Below are 20,804 nucleotides of genomic sequence, written 5' to 3'. Positions count from 1 at the left end.
ACTACAATATACCTAACAATAACAATAAGATAATATTTTAAGAAATATTTTTTGATGTGATAACGTCTTATAAATCGATGAACGCCGGCTGCACGCACAAAAATGTGCCACGTTCCGAAATGTCCGAGCGTGCAAGGGAGAGGGCTAAACAAACTATATACAGAGAGGGCTTGTGACGTAGTTTTACCATGGCTGACACCGACTCCAAAAATAACAATAATTGTAACTACATTATATTATCGTAATAATTTGATTGACTTTTAAGTAGTCTAATATTTTTCATTTCATTTTACTTAGGAGAACTCTATAAAACATACTATATGAGTAGAAAAAGTAATTTGATTATTAAGTTGTAGAAGAATACACAATTATTTTTTTACTTTTTAGTGCATATTATTTTGTGTTGGAATTGTTTATTTTGAAGTCGGTTTTTTTTTGTTAAAATGTTTGTTTATTTAATGTTATAATTTCGATGCTGGACATATTTCTTGCGCATGGTACCCGATTCGCTTAAAATTGCTTAGATTATTGATTTATTCAAATAGCATAACAGTAATGCGGAATAATATTATAACATAAAAATATCACGGTCTAGAAAGTTGGGGGGGACAGTCCCCTCCACCCAAAAAGTTCAGGGGGACACGTCCCCCCTGTCCCCCCCCCCCGGTTCCTACGCCCCTGCATATATGTAATTAAAACATTTATTTATTGTGAATATTAGTGATAGAAATTGTGGCTGTAACTTTTTCAAGTGTATTTTTAAATGGCGTTAGGTTTTTCTTTTTTAGGCGCGTTATGGAAAAAAAAATATGAGAATAATTTTTTACGATACGCGCACAGCATCAACTAAAATTGACAGGGAAATAAGGCTGCATACAAATAAAAATAATATATGTGCTTTTAAACTACATACTTTAGTGTTTGATATTGAATGCGGTGATTGTGAATATAGGTGATAGAAATTTTGGTTTATAAACATTTTAAGTTTATTTTCAAATGTATTTATATAACTGACGTTATTTTCCCATATATTTAATTTCTTTATATTATAAATAAGTAGATTATTATTAAATAAATAATTTTGAATATAAATTAGAATAAACATCAAGCATATTTATTGGATTTCATTACTAATTGAAATTTTCTCTATTATTTCACTGAATTAAATAATTAATTTTATACATATTGAATACTAAGCGTTTATTTGTTTTAATTTTAATTCAGTTTATGTTACAAACCATATTTATGATATCACCTTAGTCCTTTTATCATTTCATTTCTATTAAATCTTGGCATGTAAAATTAAAGTTAGTTTTTTACTATGTCAACTAAAGTATATCGTCTAACGAGCCTACATAATTACACGCACCCATTTTTTTTTCATTTAACATCAACTTCTATTCGTACAAAACGTACAGCTTTCATTAATGAATGTAATATATATATATATATATAATGTGCTTATACGTGCTTTGTTCTTTGTTGCAGCATCCATGACATCAAAATTGTGACAAACATTGCTCACACCTTTCAGCCCAAACCTTCCCTCGTAAACTTTTATTGATGTAGGCGTCAGATATAGAATCATAGTGGTTGGGCTTGATTCTATATCAATGTTAAAACTGCGTGAACAAAAGAAGCCGCTGCAAAATTAAAGGGGGTTGTCTGTAAAGTCGGTTTACGGACGATAGTTTAACGTGACAACGTAATAACAAAACATTGATGAAATGATTGCATACTTTATGAATAAAATTGAATCATTTTTATTTTAATAATAAAAGAATAAATACTTGAAATTATACTAGTAATCAGATTTTTAAAATGCAAGAATAATTAACCTTTATTGCCGAATTTGTTGTTGTAATAGAGCAATGAAAACCACATTTAACTTTTCACTTCACTTTATAAACAGTCGAGTGGAAGAGAGATAGATGCGGCGCAAGCGTACAATGAGCGTAACGGGACACAGTGTAACGGAACAATGAGCGTAACGGGACATATCGTAACGGAACAATGTGCGTAACGGGACACTTTTTCGTGCGTGCAGCCGGAGTTCATCGATTTATTAGACGTTGTCACGTCAAAAAATCCGCGCGTGTTATGTGTCTGAGAGCGACTGGGCAGCATTCGCTTGTCGCCTGGCTACCGTCGCCGATCCATCATACTGCCATTGGGGCAATTAGTGTGTGCAAGGCCGGAACTCGCTCGGGGCATTGTAGTTCAGGTGCACCCCACACTCTTGTTGGAGTCACTTGGATCAACGGGTGGGGTGTGTGTCTTGTGGGATAGGTCTGGCACACGGGCCTGTGTGAGCGCTGGCTCGTAGTGTGATGCTAGACAAGTTACGTGTACCTGTCGTTGCGGGGGAGAGAAGCTCACCACCAATTAGATCGGCTAACTGGCGTGAAGTGAAGTCATGAGGCTTGTGTGCTGAAATTGCAAGTGACCTATATTTAAACTCGTGTGTGGCGTGTACATAGTGTTAAGCTGTGCGAGCCGCTCCTGCGTATACCTCGGAACGCATGACATGCGCGGGTAGTTCAGCCCCACATGAGCATGTCCAGGAAATTCATGCCGACACTCGCACAGGCATATTATCGTGTGGTCGTATGATGTTGAACGGAAATAAAATTCATTGTCGCCTGGCGCGCGACTGGCAGTGGCCCGTGTGGACAGCTCCCCGCGACGAGGGCAGCTCATGGCTGTCTCCTCACTCGCCACTCGGTGTGTCCGTGTGGTTCTTTCCCTGCCCGAACACGCCCGAATATCCACCTTCGGCCAGAACTTGATGTACATCTTAGGCTTCTCGTCCGTGTGGGAGGGCCTGGAGTTATGAACAACCAGGAGACGGCGTGCTGTGACGTAGGTGAAGACACTTTTTAACCCCGCCGTCGCCATGTTGTATCCACCCGAAACATTGCGGAAATGGAGCTTGATGCCGTCTGATGATGGTTAGCAAGTACGAATTAAAATCTCCCTCGTTGAAAACAGTCACTTTCATCGATAAAAGCCATTGAAAACTGTTTCCACACTGAAAACACTACACTCCAGCCAATGTTTTGGGTGATTAACCTATATGGCGCAACAATTACCTGAAGGGAAAAAAAACTGCTTCACGCAGTTAGCATTTAATCATGAAGACATGACCACCCTCTGCCTAAGAGTGTAGGCACGTTTCGTCCATTCAGACCTTGCCCCGGGCGGAAAAAAATAAACTTCGCATGCGGATATTCATATTTCTTTAGAGGCCATAGTTAGTCACGTGGGCCCAAAACTCGGGAGCTCTGCGATTGGCCCTTTCACGCGTACAAATTTTGCTTAAAATCTCACTAAAGTTTTCATGGATTCTATTTATTGAATGGCACATGACGTCATCGAAACGTCACAACCGCGACCAGCTAGTCCTTCAAAGATTTTCGTTTCTAACAAAAAAATATTCAGTGGCCGCTGAATAAATTAGCTAACGTAGAAACTATTGAGTTATCCAGGCTGATAATCTTACCTCTACAAAAGTAATATACTCGTAATAAAATATGTAATCGTTTATATCCAGCTACGTTTTCTTCAACGTTCGGTGATAGGAAATAACAAAGAGCATACTTTGAGGCTTCATTCTAACTTGGACAAAAAACTTACTGTCGGGAATTATTTTTCTTAACAATTTTCGAGACATTGATTCACAAGAGTAAAAGCAACATCACAGTCATCAAAATATCCAGCAAATAACAAGGTTGGTTTTTGCAATATTTTACTCTTCCGATGTTTGTTTGGCATATGATATTATGTTTTATATTGTTTTGTAATTGCATGCACTCACAGCTTTAGCTGGCTTGCAATTGTAAGGAAAATTCCCTGCAGATTGACTAACAACTACTTTAATATTCGTGTCCTTGCGACCCTTTTTTTTATTCGGATGATACCATTTTTCTCTGGTTGATTATTTCGTTAAAAATTAAGAAATATAATGCCACGAAGTAATATCTGCGTATGTTTAGGAGTATTTACTCTAACAAAAAAATTACATTTACGAACTATGACTATTGATGCTAATTTCTGAAAAAACGACTAGACACCTCCTGCCAAAATATTTATTCAAGCAAGGGTAATCTATATACTAATATTATAAAGCTGAAGAGTTTGTTTGTTTGTTTGTTTGATTGAACGCGCTAATCTCAGGAACCACTGGTCCGATTTGAAAAATTCTTTCAGTGTTGGATAGTACATTTATCGAGGAAGGCTATATTCTATATTATATTATCAATAACATTACGGATCCTTACTAAAAGTCCAATTTAGAATCAAATGCGTTGGAGGGGGTTAGATACAACATGCAGTACACGTACGAAGTGTGTTGTGTTGACAATGCCGCAGGCGCTAGAAGTTTATTTCCTATTGCCTATTAACATTGTTGCCACGCACTAGATGCCTTATCATTCTTAATTTTCCCATCCAAGTAAAAAACACCCGTGTGATATTAACAACGAAGCAATCAGTACCCTCATAAGAGTTCAATTAGTATTTAAATACTTTTTATCACTTTAAATCGCAAACCTAAACTATTGTTTTTTTTTCCTCTCTCTGTGTTTAATTTGTTTTTATTGCCCTTTTTTTCAAGTATATATATTTTACAGACTTGAAACTTCACAGTAATGTTCCTTATGTTACGCAGGATGACATTTTCCGAAAATTAGATCCCATGGGTGGTTAAAACCAGGCAACAGTCTGCATGAGAACAGGATTTTGCATTGCTCATGCCTTCTGCGTCTCCATGGCAACGGGCATCGCGCGGCAGTGGCGTACCCACAAGGAGGGGCATGTATAATGAGTGGCGCAAGAGTGATCTGCCTGTAGACTGCCGTAGCGAAGTACGGGTACATCAGTTCTACGTTGCGTGCACGAGTCGGGAAACCATCGGTGCTATTCATTTTCTCTCCGGTACATTATACAACATTGTAATAAATTTTCACTTTTTTTTTATTTACCATTACTGTAAATGGGAGATGTGGCTTAATTTTTTTCCATTAATATAGCCGTGCGAAGCCGGGTCGGGCAGCTAGTTTAATATATTTGTTTTGTTAAAGTATCATCGACTGTTATCTCTCTAGCAAACGTTTCCGGAGCTATGTTATTCAAAATGAAAATCTATAAATGGTTTTTCTTTTCTGTATAATTTATCTCTTCCACAGATATTATTTAGAACAACACTATGTAACCAAAATTGCCAGTTCGAGGGGAAAAAAAGGGAATACTAATGTATTCGTTTGATCAAACATTGAAACGATGATTGTGTTCAGGCTAATAATGTTCTTTAAATTAATACACGATTGTTTCTACCCCTTATGTTAAATGAATGGTATAAATGAAACTTATTAATGATTAAAATGCAAACGTTTACAAGATATCAAGATATAATTTAGTATGAAAAATTACTGATACTATTTTGTAACTAAGATATTGTCAAATTCCTTGTGTTTTAAATGCTAAGTTGGTGATTTCATTTTCTTTTAGTATTAACCAAGGGATTTTCTTGTAAATTTATTCCGCTTGCTCTCTAGCATTCATCATGGGTTCACAAAATATATCACCAGATATTTACCAAGTGTTGTTTTCGTGCTGTAAAAGGTTACGCAAGTGATTATAATTGTATCAACTTTGTGTGACATTTTACCGCTATTAGACAATATTTTGAAATAATCTGTTGAGAAAATTTGAGACGAAACAAAAAATACAAAAACACTCTCGTGTTCTTTTTACATGGAATATAAATATTTATGTAAAATGACAGATATTTGTAAATTTGTAAATTTAAATGAAAACAACTATATCAATACCAAAAATAGTGTTCGCAATAATACTGGGTTCGGATTCTTACCGGGGTATTTATGCTGTATGTTGTCCCAATACCTTCAATAGTTAAAGTTATTTGTATATACCGTCACCTGAATAGCTTCGAGTATTAACTGTGCACATTAATAAACATAATAAAAAGTAAAACCCATTATTGAATATTAAATTAAATTTTTCATGGTTTAAATATACATATTGTGCTTGAACAAAGCATAAATTAATTTAAAAAAATATGGGCCAATTTTTGTAAGACATAATCAGCATTATCTCGAAAAACATATTTCATATACGCAAAAATAACCATAGCCATGTGTTGTACGAAGTTACATTATATTTCTTGTAGTATTACAAATTATTTCTTGGCAACTGCTTTTCAAAGGAATCTTTAATAAAATTACAGAATAGTTTTGTTTTTCTGTGTGATAAAATTAACAAGTATGAGACATAGATTCACACTTATTTTATTCCCAGAGCTCAGATTTTCCCCATATTTCTACAATTTCCTTTGCCGGTAGCCGGCTTTGAAGCGTATTGTAGCTCGGAGTGTGGTAGGTCTGGAGAAGGGGAGGAGGGGGAATCGGTGTTTTTAGCTTTACGCTGACCGCGCCGAGAAAAGGATAAATAAGAACACAAAAGGCCCGCTCGCATGCTGGATGAGGGGGGTTGGTAACAATGGGAGGGGGGCTCGATGCTGCGTGGAGTTGCATTTGTGCAGCAATTGGATTGTCCCCCTCTTTCCCCACCCCTTTTTTTCCCATTCCGACGCGAGGCTGTTTCTTCTTCCCCCTCTCCGACTCGCGTCATCCGGCGTTTTTTTTCTCACGGACGGTCCGCGCCAGGTGATTACTGCCGGCGGGGGAAGGGGGTTCCTCCATGGGAATGTTCGCCAATGCGGGAGGTGGAGGGGCGGGTGCAGGGAGGGGGAAGAGGCACACAACTGCCACACTTCACCTGCCCTTCGAACTCGACGCGGCACTCGTTTCGGTTCCCACAGCCCTGCAGCGGCTCGAAACAGCTGATTTCCCTCCACCCCCTCCCCTTAACCACGTCAGACCCTTATGGCTGGGAGGTTACTGACGTCAGTCAGGGCTGTCCAAACTCGCGTACGCGCTCACGAGGAAACAAGCGAAAACAAGTTACATTAATGTTATTATTTATTTTTTAAAAAATTAGTGGCTTGTCTATAAAGAGGTCAAAAAATACGTTTACTTGTAACAACGTAGGTAAATAATGTGATGATTCGGAATTTTTTTTCCGTGGAATATTTTTCGTTCTAGTTTATACTCGACTATTCTTTACAGTGAGACGAGATTTTACGTTTTATTTTTTTTTTTACTCAACTTAGATTTTTTTTCAAATATATAGGTTTTATTATTTTTATTGTTTTAAATGTTGTTTATTTAATGAATACGGTACATTAGCCAATATACAAGTTTTTAAAATTATTTTTCTACGAATTTGACCCAAGTATACTGTGGTGTAAGCCACATTTATTTTTATATTTATCTGTAAAAATAAATTTTCAAAAAATGTGTTTTAAGTACATATTATTAGAAACTACGAGGTAAGAAGAAATGCATATCGGTTGGGAAAACTAATAAATGTTTACAATCTACTTGGTCCGACCTTCGCTGGCATGTATTCTGCTATAACTATAAGAGATAGGATGTCAAATTAATAATAATTATAAACTTTTTAAAAAGTTAGATTCAAAATATATCTTTGCAAACTTTTATGAACACCGTATGTAATTTTTTTTAAACTGCAAATTTAGAAAGTATTTTCCATCCCGAGATAAACTTGTAGCCACAAGTCTTAAATACATTTATTTTACACAATTATTTTAATGCATGCTTCATAAAACAACAAAGAATTTTCTCCAGTGATTTCCCCGTTTTTATGAATAAATTTTTATCAAGACTTCTCTGTATGTTTTAGCTTTTTTTTTTTTGTGTATTAAACATGTGCCAAATTACAATATTATTCAGTGACATAATGTTTAGGAAATTAAAAGTGCGTTTGCATATTTCTTACACAATTAGCTATGAGCCACATGTATTCAAACAAAAATTAAATCCTATAATCCATTATAACTCCTTGAGTTAAGTTCTTAAAATATTATCAATTTAACTTTGACATATAATTTGTAATTGATGTACAAAAAATTATTAAAACAAATTGCAACTGTTTATAATTTCCATAAAAGTTATTCCAGTAAAAGGTACTCAAGTAGGACAGTGTTTCTCATAAACATTAAAATATGAGCTTATTAAAACTCATAGACAAAGACCAAAAAAATTTCCTGTTCGTTGGATATCATTCAGGATTTACGCGAGGACAATTTTAACTTAAAACGAAGTATTTTCAGTTGTTTGTAGTACGATTTTTTTATAAACAAAACTCTCCCCAATAAAAATTGACTAGAAAGTTTTCATATAAATACAATTGACGCGTACTCAGGGGTTATATTCGGGGGGGGGGGAGGGAGATAGGGGTATCTCTCCCCCCCCCCCAACCCGAAATACTAAAAATAAGTATTATTCCCACACCAAAAGGAAATAATCTGAAAGAAAACAACGCGAATAAAGTAGTTCTATCCCGCGAGGAAAAAAAAAACATCTTTATGCTCCTGATAATAACCCCACTTAACGTTTCAGCTGTGGTCGAAAATTGACACATTTTATGGCTAATTTCGTTATTATAGCACATACCTTACCTTGTGTGTGTGTGTGTGTGTGTGTGTGTGGAGGAAAAAAAAGGGGGGGGGGATCCAAGAGAGGCTTCTGTCAAAACCCGTTTTCGTTGTAATTTATGTATCCCAGATCCAAACGAGCCTAAGTCACATTTGGTCCACTTTACAGGAGTGTAAAATAAAACTTATATTTCAGCGATACTGTGTTTTTGATCAACCTCCATATGTGACCGGCGAGAAGTAACTTATTAGTAGGGGCGTGTATTTCTCGCGAAATAATCTGATCGCTCATTAGACTGCAATAAGGTTTAACCGCGCTAGCTATTGTTTGTTCCCTTGTGATTGGCGCCCGTCTGTATACGAAGCCACCTCCCTATTTCGCCGGGCCAATCAGGACGCGTTTGCTTGTACATAAAATAAACCCATCCAACAGCTAAGCATAGATAAATCTTAATATTTTTAACTTAACAGCTATTTTTAAAATCTTTTCGCAAAAAGTACATAATATGCACAAAGTACTTATGATTAATTTCTTCCTAATGGAGGGACTTTTTTTTACTGTAATAGGTACAGGCATAAACTGTCGCTAAATGCTTTATATATATTTTTTGAGTATGTGAATTTGAGGTACAGTTATTTTCAGCTTAATTGTCGATAACGTAAATCACGGAGAATCATCGTAACGCTATTTTAAAGCTGTAGCGTACCTGAAATTTACAGCACATCAAAGAAACTTGTAGCAAACATCATTTTAACACAATTACAAAATTTTCAAAGATATTTCTGCACAAGAACACATAATACAAATCGGACAGTACTTAAATCAAAAGTTATGTAAAGTAACTTCTCAAAAAATAAAAAAAGTTAAATTGTGGTGGAATATACAGCACTCAACCAAACATTCAAACATCCGAGCTGACAGGAGTATAGGTGTCCGTTTAAATCGAAGTTATTAAAAGACTTCACTTGCGAACATATTGTTTATTATACGTCAACATTACAAAAATACAGTAACATTTCAAAAATGTCATTAAAAAAAGTCGAGTCTCAGAGCATGCGTAAAATGAGCGTAAAATGAGCAGAAAAAAATTCGAGAGCATTTAAAAAATAAAGCCGACACTTTTATAAGGTGGCACCCCTGGGTGAGAATCGGAAGAAGCCTGGTGGAGGAGGAAAGAAAGGGAGAAGGGAGGGGGAGACCTAGCAGCGTCCTTGCGACGGTAAACTAACACCGACGGCCGAACGTCCAATGCCCCCCCCCCCCCCCCCAAAAAAAAAGAAAAAAAAGTAACCCTACACACGACGAAACAAAACTCACACGCACCTTCGGCGTGTCCTGTTGTGGGAATTTCCCTCGCCGCGCGGAGGCAGGGGTAGAAGAAGGGTCTGAAAGAGGGGGAAAAGGGTAGAGGGGCGGGTGTTTCCCCTCCTCCCCCCGGGCGGTTATCGCGGAAAGGAAACGGCGGTAGCCGCGGGAAAGAGGCCCTCGCCAGTCGGTAACCAATGGCACGCGGGTGCGCACACTCGTCACGTCAGCGCGCCGCGGGCACGAACACGTGGTCGCGAGGTCACGTGGTCTGAGAGGCGGCACGTGAACGCGAGGAGATGACCGCCAGCTGACGAATAGCGCTTCCTCCCGGTGTTCTTTTTTTTTATTTTCCCTTCCTCGGCGACGGAGGAGGTGGCATGATCGTGAGGCACAACTACCCGTCGAACGGCGTCGGCGACGATGACTATGACCGCTTCCAGACGTCCTCGGGGCCTCCGCCCGCCCCCTCGCAGCTGCACCACCAGCAACAGCAGCAACAGCAGCAGCAGCAACAGCAACAGGAGCAGCAACAGCAGCCGGCCATGTCCAAGGCGGAGCAGCGCAGGGTGAGTCAGTGCTTCCGAGGAGCTGGTCTACCTACACTCTCTCTGACTGCGTCATTTTATATCAGCAGACACTTTTTGCCTCACTGGAAGGTTGTATGAACTATGTATATATAATCTTTTAACAGTACTGTAAATCTTTATATATATATTTCTTGTGTGCGTGTGTATGTCACTGAACTCCTCCTAGACGGCTGGACCGATTTTGATGAAATTTTGTGTGTGAGTTCACGGGGATTCGAGGATGGTTTAGATTCACAATTGGATATTTTATCTCAATTCTGAGTTAAGAAAATCTAAAAAAAACACGCTTTAAAAGCAAAAATTGCAAAGCATTATTAGAAGCCATTAAGTTTTGCTATTGTAAGGAACTAAGTAGAGAGTAAGAAAAAAATAAATATCCTGACAGTTTATAGCGTCGCCATATTTGTTTCAATTTTCAATACCCTTTTTGTATATTACAATTTAAATTGCAGAAAAAAAATCATGTTTCATAGCCACACAAATAGTGAGTGTGTGTCATTTCTCTATGTCCACGAGGTCTCGCCGCGTCAATTTTCTCCTTGGAGCGAACACGTCCGCTTAATTAAATAAACAGCTTTTATCGTTGAATGATTTCATGATTTATTTAATGAAAATATGCTCTCATAAAAAAATTAGTTAGATAGACATTCAATAGGTGTCTTTCTCTAACTCTCTCTCTCTCTCTGAAATGTATGTAGCTTGCTCGCCGGTCAGTAATGCAGACAATCTTTACATTCTAGCTCGAGACGGAAAAAACAGTAAATGTGGTTAACAAAGATATTTTACGTTTAAAAAATTACAAAAAAAATTGATTGAGGCATTGCAACGCATGCCGGGCATTATCTAGTATACATATAAATTTTAAAAGAAATATTTGCATGTTGTATGCATGATCATCGAGTGGAGGGAATGAAAAGGGTAAAAAAAAAAGGGGGGGGGGGGGTTCCAAATCCTGGGAGACCGGTTGAGTTCCGAAATATTTTTTATGCTTGTTTTTCCCCTGATATGTGAAGAGAAAAAAAAGTTGAATTGCTATTAAACTTCATTGGAAAAGTTACAAGTTAGGCAGTTATATTTTTTCGACCACGTTTACTGTCATGGCTACTGTAACTTTATATACCTATATATTTATATATACTTCTATGAATTTGCAGTGTTTCAAACATTGTACATTAAGAAAGCGCAGGTGAGCCTGACAAAATTATTATTATTCTCTCGACGGTCCTGGAGATAAAAGTAATATAATTAATTGCTGCTTTCAGGGTTGTTTTTAAATACTCGTGCCTTTATTTTACCATGGTTGACGCAAAGCTTAAAGTTTTTTATGTTTACACAAAATGTTCACCGGAAACCCCCCCCCCCCCCAGATAGTTTTTTTATTAGTTTGGATATAATCTAACCAACTCTTTTCTGCAGAAATTGGTTAGCTAAAAATTACCTAAAGGTAGGTAATAATAATTTAATTTTTAAAGCAATATAGACTTATTTCATTACTACTAGAGGAATAGATCATGCAGGTTGTTATTGGTCTCCTTCATAAGCTATGACCCCCGAAAATCACCAATTTTTCACCAAGTTCTCGTTTTCAACGTCAAAAGTGGGTATTTGGGGGAGACAGGTATGGAAAAAACAAGGTTTTTTTATTATATAGTTATATTGCTTCTCAGCATTTTCAAATGAAAGCCATACAACATCCCTTTTCTGCCACTCATGTTGAACCAGAAAGGTTATAACATCAAAGAGCTCTAGTCCAGTAAATCTGCACATCTGACTGAGACTTAACCACAGAAAGGGTATTTCCCCACAGATGGAGAATTCTTCATAGAATGGGTGTTTCCCCACATAAAAGGGATTTACAGTACAGTTAGAGATTTTCCACAAAATAGGATGTTTTTAAAAATAATAAATTTATTTATTTCCCTTTTTTTACACTTGTGACTACAATTTACTAATTAATTTAATTGTAGAGGAGTATTTACCTGGGTATAATTTATTCAGATAATTTAAATAAGATCTTGATTAGTATATAATTATTTGTTCCCTTTAATTACAAGAAACATTATTGAGAAATTATTATTAAAGTGGAATTAGAAATTGTATTAAAATTTATTAAGATATTCTATTTAAAAATACATTTTTTTGTGAAGATCATTTGATATAAACCATCTTTTCCATGGTTTTAAAAATTTATGCTTCAATTAACATGAATTTAGATATAAAATTGTGCACCAATTTTCGTAAGAAGTACTCAGTATCATCTCGAAAAACGTATTTCATGCATGCAAAATAACAATAGCCATGTGTTGTACAAATTTACAATATATTTATTGTAGTGTTACAAACTATTTCTCGGCAACTGGTTGGTTTCCAAATGGATATTTTGTACAGGTCAGCCTTTTTTTCTGTGCACTATATATATGTTGCAATGGATCAAAATATTGCGGAACTGATGTTTGTATACGAATTAGTAACTCCTTCGTTGAACACATTCAGTGCCACAAGATACAATCCTTCAAAGATATTGTCACGATACACACAAAAACAACACACTTCAACCAATGTCTTGGATGTCCCGCACACGTGGAAAAGACCGCCAACTGGACAAGAAGCTGCTTTTAGGGGTCCCGCCTAGTCAGAAGTGTATTTGTGTTATTGAGGCGAGCTGGTAAGTGCGACACTCGCTGGTGTTTCTAGTGCGGTATCGGAGAGGATAGACCCCATTGTGCCCGCTGTTTGCTTTCACATTATTTCCATTTGTTGTTGGGGATGTTAGATTTTGACGTGACAACGTCCAATAAATCGATGAACGCCGGCTGCACGCACGAAAAAGTGTCCCGTTACGCACATTGTTCCGTTACGCTGTGTCCCGTTACGCTCATTGTACGCTTGCGCCGCATCTATCTCTCTTCCACTCGATTGGCCTATGCGTCCGAGGAGAAGAAATACAGCGGCAGCACACAACACAACTTACATCTACACGTGAACTGTTTCGTCGACTGGTTATAAAGTGAAGTGAAAAGTTAATGTGGTTTTCATTGCTCATTACAACAACAATTTCGGCAATAAAGGTGAATTATTCTTGCATTTTAAAAATCTGATTACTAGTACAAATTCAAGTATTTATTCTTTTATTATTAAAATAAAAATGATTCAATTTTATTCATAAAAGTATGCAATCATTTCATCAATGTTTTGTTATGACGTTGTCACGTTAAACTATCGTCCGTAAACCGACTTTACAGACAAATTTTTTTTTAGGATTTTTCTCAAGTAGGGGAAACGTGGCGGACGTTGCTGTTAGCTGGTCGATTTTCCCGGGATATTCCCTTTTTCCTCTCCTTCCCCCTCCATGCGTTCCGACGCTGCCTCCACCTCGCCGTAACCCCCCCCCCCCCCCATCATCACCCCCTTCTCGCCCAGGATGCCGACGAGACGTTATTGGGGAGAGATGCTAATCGAATGACGCCTTATTGGTTTAGGCACTTTTTATGCCATGACAATTAAGTTTGATAATTAAATTTTGCCTTGGTGAAGGCGGATCTCACACGTCAATGTCTCAAGGACCCCGCCTACCGGGGCATACTTTCGGTGTGCAGAGCTTCAGGAATTAAAAACTGCCCAAGATAGCCGAATTGGGTCTGTTTAAGGAAAACATTTAAGAAAACGCGGAGGGCGTATGAGTATTTAAACAGTATTAGCTGCAAGTACCCGGCGTTGCCCGGGCTGAACACAAGGTTATATATTGTCCGCGAGTTAAAGCAAAATTGATAGAGCTATATGACAGTGTGGTGGACATAGAGAAATGAAAAACAATTACTGTGTGTATTTCTATGACCTGTGAGTTTTCTGTTCACCCATGTCGGTCGGTTGAACGTTTTGGAAGTCGATGCGTTGCAGCGCCATCTAAAGGCGAGTTACAAAACTAAAAGTGGTTAGCATAAAAACCTTCTCCATGAAAAAAAAAAAACAGTTCGATATGCCAACTTTCATGGCGATCGGTCAAACGGTGTAGGAGTTTATCGACGTCATACATACCAATGCCCTATTTTATGTACATAGATTTTTTGAGTAGTGAAAATTGATAAAACACGTGTTTTAACAATAATTAGTTATGGGCCTAAAAATCTGTTGAAAAAAAGATGTCGACCATCTGTTTCCATCCCATCCCCTTGAATCATAATTCATTAATTTTTAGTGTTGGCTTCCTCAAATACTTGCAGCGAAAGGCAGTGGTAGACCTCTGCAGAACCACTTTGCCCGCTTTGCCCCATTCATACAATCACCCAGCGACGAATGGGGGATCCCCAAAATTATAACTACACCATCATTCTAGCGTATAACGCGAGTGTGTGTCCCGTTCCAGGTCAATATTTTATTTTTATGTTTAACACGGTTAAACTTTTTAAAAATGTTGAGTGGTCAAACTTAACAAAAGAAAAAATATATATGGTGTATATTTTTTGCATAATTAGCGCGCAAAGTTTAATTTTTAGCATTTTTGTGCATTATATATAATTAGCTGCAAGTACCCGCTTCGCTGGGTTTCTTTGTTTGTTATTTATTTTTAATACTTTTTTTTTGTATAAATGACACGTGACTTTCAGCACCGTTTTGTTGTTGAATGTTTGATGCAGTACCCATCATCTCCTCAGCCCTCGGCTAACTCTTAAATGCTTTTCGTAAGCAGCGCCCTCTCGGATATCTTGAGTAGTTTTGAAATGAGCGTTGTTTTTACTGAAGCTCTGCGCACCGTGTGTGTGTCCGGGTAGGCGGAGCCCTTAAGAATGTAACAGTGGAACGAAACTTGTATAAGTCAAGTGTAACGGCCCCTAAATGCTACACGTAACCAGGCAGTTTTAATGAATCTGTAGCGGTTTGCAAATGGCGCGTTCGTACAAGCAGCATATGCGCTCCGTTGGGCGACCCAGCCAGCGACGCAGCAACGTGTTTGGTCTCGTGATTCCTCGGACTTTTCAGATAAGCGATATCTCGATTATTCTCGCGCTAACATTCTCCGCCGAAGATAACGCCTTTCAATTATGTAGATTGTCGGCGGCTTATCGACGCCACGTGGGCACCTAGGAAGTGTGTCTGTTCGATTGCGACTGGAATTTACCGGATTTTTCAGGACTATCCTTTCGCTTCAAACCTTTGAAGCCGTGTCGCAACTCTAGGCGTCGTTATCGTTTACTCTTTCGCGTTTCGCTCAAACGCCTGGTGAAACTACATTGAGTCAATTTCCCCCCCCCCCTTTTTTTTTTTGGCGGTGAAGCGTTATTACCAAACATAATTAAGGAGCCCGCCTCGTCAGGGGTGTACATAAGTGTGTTCGGGATGATAAGCGCAACACTCGCTGGTGTTTATAGGTCGTTAAAGTCTCTAAGCGCTAGGCTCTGAACTGTCGCACAGTCTTATCGTCGTCACAGGATGACTGTGGAATTTGAGCGGTGACCGTATCATTATATTGCGTGGAAATGAAGATAAAGGTGTAATGCAAGTCCGTTAAGTGCTTTCAAGAATCTTTACTGGTTGTTTTACGCCTAAAAATTACTCTGAAAACATGCGTTGTAGTCATTTTAACTCATCTAAAAATACAGTTTATAAACTTCATCCAAAATCAAAAGTACTTTTCGGCCCTCAGCGAACTCTTAAATGCTTTTCGTAAGCAGACCCCGCTCGGATAGCTTGAGTAGTTTTGAAATCGCGTTGTTTTTCCTGAAGCTCTGCACACCGTGTGTGTGCCCGGGTGGGCGGAGCCCTTAACGATGCGCAGCGTTTGAGCGTTTCCTAATACTACCATTGTTCTTGTGGTGCTTCTTAGGCCCGTTCTACAATGGCACGGAGACGGAGACGGACCCTTAACGGATAACCCGGCAATGCCGAGCTCTTCCGTTTACGTTGCTCCGTGCGACCAATAGCAGCCGAGTACATATTCAGCCGTGGTGGTAGCCATGTTCGTACATGTTCTAAATACGGTAAAAATTGTTTCACGTAAAAGAATATCTAGTGTTCCATTATTACTTTGACGTTTATTTTTATTATATCTGTAAATTCTTCTTGTGCTATTATCTTAGCATAATATATAATTTTTAATCAAATTAATGTTTCGTTTCCTTGAAATGCAATCTCATCGGTTGCCATTCGTTATGTTTCCGTGCATTGCAGAAGCAAAAGAAGCGGTAGTGAAATATTCAGGGAGATCCGCCTCCGTTTGTGTGTCCTTTGTATGTCGGGCCTTATTGGCAGCGCAGGGTTGCCAACCCTGGTACTCCTTTCAAGGTCACTGTCAGAGTTTCATTTGCTTGTTGCTTGGCGTGGACTTGCACTGAAGAAGTGATTGACGGCGCAGAACGAGCGACTGATGTCGTAAGTTTTATTGACGAGATAAAATTGTAGCCGTGTATTTGTTAAACGTCCTTTGAAGACGATAAAAGCAGGTAACTTAAGAAGTAAAAATTAGGTTGGTGTAACTGCATTGGAAACATTGTCTCCACAACTGCCAATAGCGTTTTCGCATGCAAAACACATGAATAATAAGTTTGTAGTGTTACTTTCGCCTGGAATATAGGCAGTCCCGAAAGGCGCGCAATAATCTCATGGTGTATACTTCTCAGGCGCAGGTGGATTTTGAATTTCACATTTATGCACGTTGGAACCAAAAAGGGCCAAAAAAAATTTTAACCGAATTTTTTCCCTTGTATTAGGGTTTGGTAATATCAAAATAACTTTTAACCGATTTCATACTGTAGCTACTGAGGGAGTTACAATTATTTTGTCATTCAAACCTTTGAACTAATGTTTGGTGTTATCAAAAAATATTATAAATGAGGTACAACTACTCTAAAACGATGAATTATTTTTAATAATAAGATATTTTATATTTTTAAAATATCTATTCATTGGTCAGGTTTTTTTTTCAATTAAAGAACTCTACCAAAAATATCCGTCCATTTATTACGTATCTGTCTGGAAGTAATTTTTGCAAAATTACAGAAGTTTTCGTGTCCCAAAAAAGAAAACCTCAGAATTGACGTTGAATTTGGAGAACACCCAAACAAGGACAGCGCTTGCGGTAGATCTGTCATTGGAAAGAGACAGTGGATGTCCATTGCACTGCGCACTGCAAAGCAAGGACGAGCCATCCTCGCCGAGTCTCGCCCCGTGCAGGTCGCAGCAGGTGACTCAAGTCCGCAAGTCACTCGCAAGGAACTCTCCCAGCCACCTGAAAGCGAGACAGCCAGAAGAAAAAAAATTGGTTGTCTGTAAAGTCGGTTTACGGACGATAGTTTAACGTGACAACGTCATAACAAAACATTGATGAAATGATTGCATACTCTTATGAATAAAATTTAATAATTTTTATTGAATTATCACTATTTTGTATGGATACAATGAAGGAGTGAAATGAAATCTACAATTTAATTGATAAATTTACTTTTATTTGCACTCATTAATTCAAATATGTTTATTACTTTAACGAAGAAATTATTTTAACTATAACGTTTATACATGTTTGCTATTTAACTTATTCCAATCTGTGTTATTATGTTAAGGATAGGACGATGATAGGAAAAGTAGGAAACGAATGGGAGTGTTTCAAGTTTAATGTGCCTCGAAAAAGTCAAATCGATGGTTGTTCCAATCGAGTGGAAGAGAGATAGATGCGGCGCAAGCGTACAATGAGCGTAACGGGACAATGTGCGTAACGGGACATTTTTTCGTGCGTGCAGCCGGCGTTCATAGATTTTTTAGACGTTGTCACGTCAAAAAAACGTGAGCTAGTTTTTCAGTACTCGCCAGAGATGTGCAACATCTGACCTAGGTGACGAGCAAATTCATGTGTTCTCACGTTGCAAATACACTTGTAATACGAAACTCTGACAAGGAATTCAACTTGGGATTCTTTAAAATAATGCCGAGCGTTATAAATATACGAAAATTGTGTTTTAAACTAAATTTCTGGACACGAACCACACGAAGTTTTCGCACCCGCCGCTAGAATTCGCTGCCGGAGCAGCTACGTCAACTATTGACCAATTTGATCAGAAGACCATAATTTTAAACTATATAATGAAACGGCTCCGATGAAAGAGAAAAAAAACTTGAAAAAATACTAAACCCCGGCTTCGGACCTGATTTAAAACAAGGAATCTTATTAAAATACCGGCAAGCTTGTTAAAATTCATTAAATAGTTAATACTATAAAATTTCCCTTTGGCTATGAGAACTTTGGTTCGCGTAATCCGTCACAGATGGCAGAGATTTCTGTTCCATTCAAGAATTTACTCCAATCAAATGCCGTATAACGAGAGCTAAGATGATGCAAATCAAAAACTTGTATCCAGGGCTTAGTCACCGTATCTCATAAAAAAATCTCATTTGGCACACAGCAATGACACACGCTCATGGAACTCTCCATGTATTAAATTGTTACTTAAAATTTCCCACGGTGATAAATACTAATGACCAAGCGACAAAGTTTCTAACTAGCTTCACGCGCCGTTTTTGACGTGAAACGTCTAATAAATCGATGAAAGCCGGCTGCACGCACGAAAAAGTGTCCCGTTTCACACATAGTCCCGTTACGCTGTGTCCCGTTACGCTCATTGTACGCTTGCGCCGCATCTATCTCTCTTCCACTCGATTGGAACAACCATCGATTTGACATTTTCGAGGCACATTAAACTTGAAACACTCCCATTCGTTTCCTACTTTTCCCATCATCGCATCGTCCTATCCTTAACAGAATAACACAGATTGGAAGAAGTTAAATAGCAAACATGTATAAAAGTTATAGTTAAAATAATCTCTTCGTTAAAGTAATAAACATATTTGAATTAATGAGTGCAAATAAAAGTAATTTATCAATTAAATTGTAGATTTCATTTCACTCCTTCTTTGTATCCATACAAAATAGTGATAATTCAATAAAAATGATTCAATTTTATTCATAAAAGTATGCAATCATTTCATCAATGTTTTGTTATGACGTCACGTTAATTTATCGTCCGTAAACCGACTTTACAGAAAACCGATTTTTTTTTTTTTTTTGTATTTTGCTGATTTCATTCTTTTTTTTGCGAAGAAAGACACCCGTGGCGAAAAGTAGGGGCGTGGTTAGTAATATTTTATAAATACTTGACGTTATTTTTAATTAAAATTATTTCTTAAGTTTCAGAATATTATGGCCTAGTTAAGCTTCAGATATTGTTTTTAATTGTTTAATGACATAGAACTGCATAATGACACCTGGAAAGAAAATAAGGAATACCATTTACACATACCAGAGAGATGGCGAGAACATCAAGATGAAGGGAATTACATAACAATGTAATTAAAAAAAGTGCACATCGGCCATATTGGGTACACAGTGTACTACACATAAGTGGCATTAAAAAAATCACATTCACATATAAACAAATTACTTCAGGTCTGAATTTTCACAGTATGGACAACAGAAATAGTCTTTGTCATCTTTTTTCAGTCCGACACATTCTTCATGAAGATATTGTCCACAACTAATGCACAAACGCATGTCCTTCACTGAAGTTTCGTTGCATACCCTACAATACCAAGAAGTCAACTTGGCCTTCTTCGTTGCACGTTTGCTTGGAAGGGCTTCTGATTGTGATGATGGCTTAGAAATTGTGGGCACATTTTTTGAAAACAATGATTTCTTCAGGAGAACACCTTTGCTGTTTATAGCAGGTTTTCTCTTCTTAAATGTTTGAGTTTTTTCCTTCGGGGTTGGCAGTAAATCAGAAAATGAACTGTTATGAGCATTGTTTTTCCCATTATCGGGATCAAAAAAGGCTTTGTGAAGTTGCTCCACAGATGGTTCAGGTTGCGGTTGCAACCATGATGGTCCAGGCTGTGGTTGCTGCAGTTGTGATGGTTCAGGCTGTAGTTGCTGCAGTTGTGATGGTAAAGTCTGAGGTTGCTGCACTTGAAATTGTCCGGGCTGTGGTTGCTGTAGTTGTGATAGTTTGGACTATAGTTTCTGCAGTTGATATGATCCAGTCTGTGGTTTCTGCAATTGTGATGGTCCTAAGTTTGGTGGTTCCAGATGTGGTGGTCCAGGATGTGGTAATTCAGATGCTGTGCTTGGTGCAAATGCAATCATAGGAATCGCATTAGGATCATATGGGTACATACCTGTTTCTTTAAACCCAGACTTTATGTTTGACATTGTTAGTGATTTGTCCCATACTTTTGTGAAGATTCTTCCAAAACGTTGTTTTGATAGTGTTCTTTCACCATGGTGATGCCAGTACAACATTACCTCTTCATCCCAGTGGTATTCGAAGGAACGGAAAACTGCCTTATCAAGAGGTTGCAGTTCATGTGTTGTATTAGAAGGAAGACAGTA

General features: G+C 37.9%; 1 protein-coding gene across 1 annotated transcript in view; it reads left to right on the top strand.

The window, feature by feature from the left end:
- Window positions 1-10,011: 10,011 nt before the first annotated feature.
- Window positions 10,012-20,804, top strand: part of LOC134538752 (uncharacterized) — a 28,717-nt gene continuing 17,924 nt past the window's right edge. The window contains exon 1 of the mRNA XM_063380231.1: window positions 10,012-10,414. Coding sequence (XP_063236301.1) covers window positions 10,226-10,414 — 189 coding nt within the window. The 5' untranslated portion in view covers window positions 10,012-10,225. The remainder of the gene's footprint in view (window positions 10,415-20,804) is intronic.

The sequence above is a fragment of the Bacillus rossius genome, chromosome 14 (genome assembly GCF_032445375.1).
Source record: "Bacillus rossius redtenbacheri isolate Brsri chromosome 14, Brsri_v3, whole genome shotgun sequence".
In the NCBI taxonomy this organism is placed as follows: Eukaryota; Metazoa; Arthropoda; class Insecta; order Phasmatodea; family Bacillidae; genus Bacillus; species Bacillus rossius.
The sequence above is the reverse complement of the archived record's forward strand: the minus strand, read 5'-3'. Positions and strand labels throughout refer to the sequence as shown.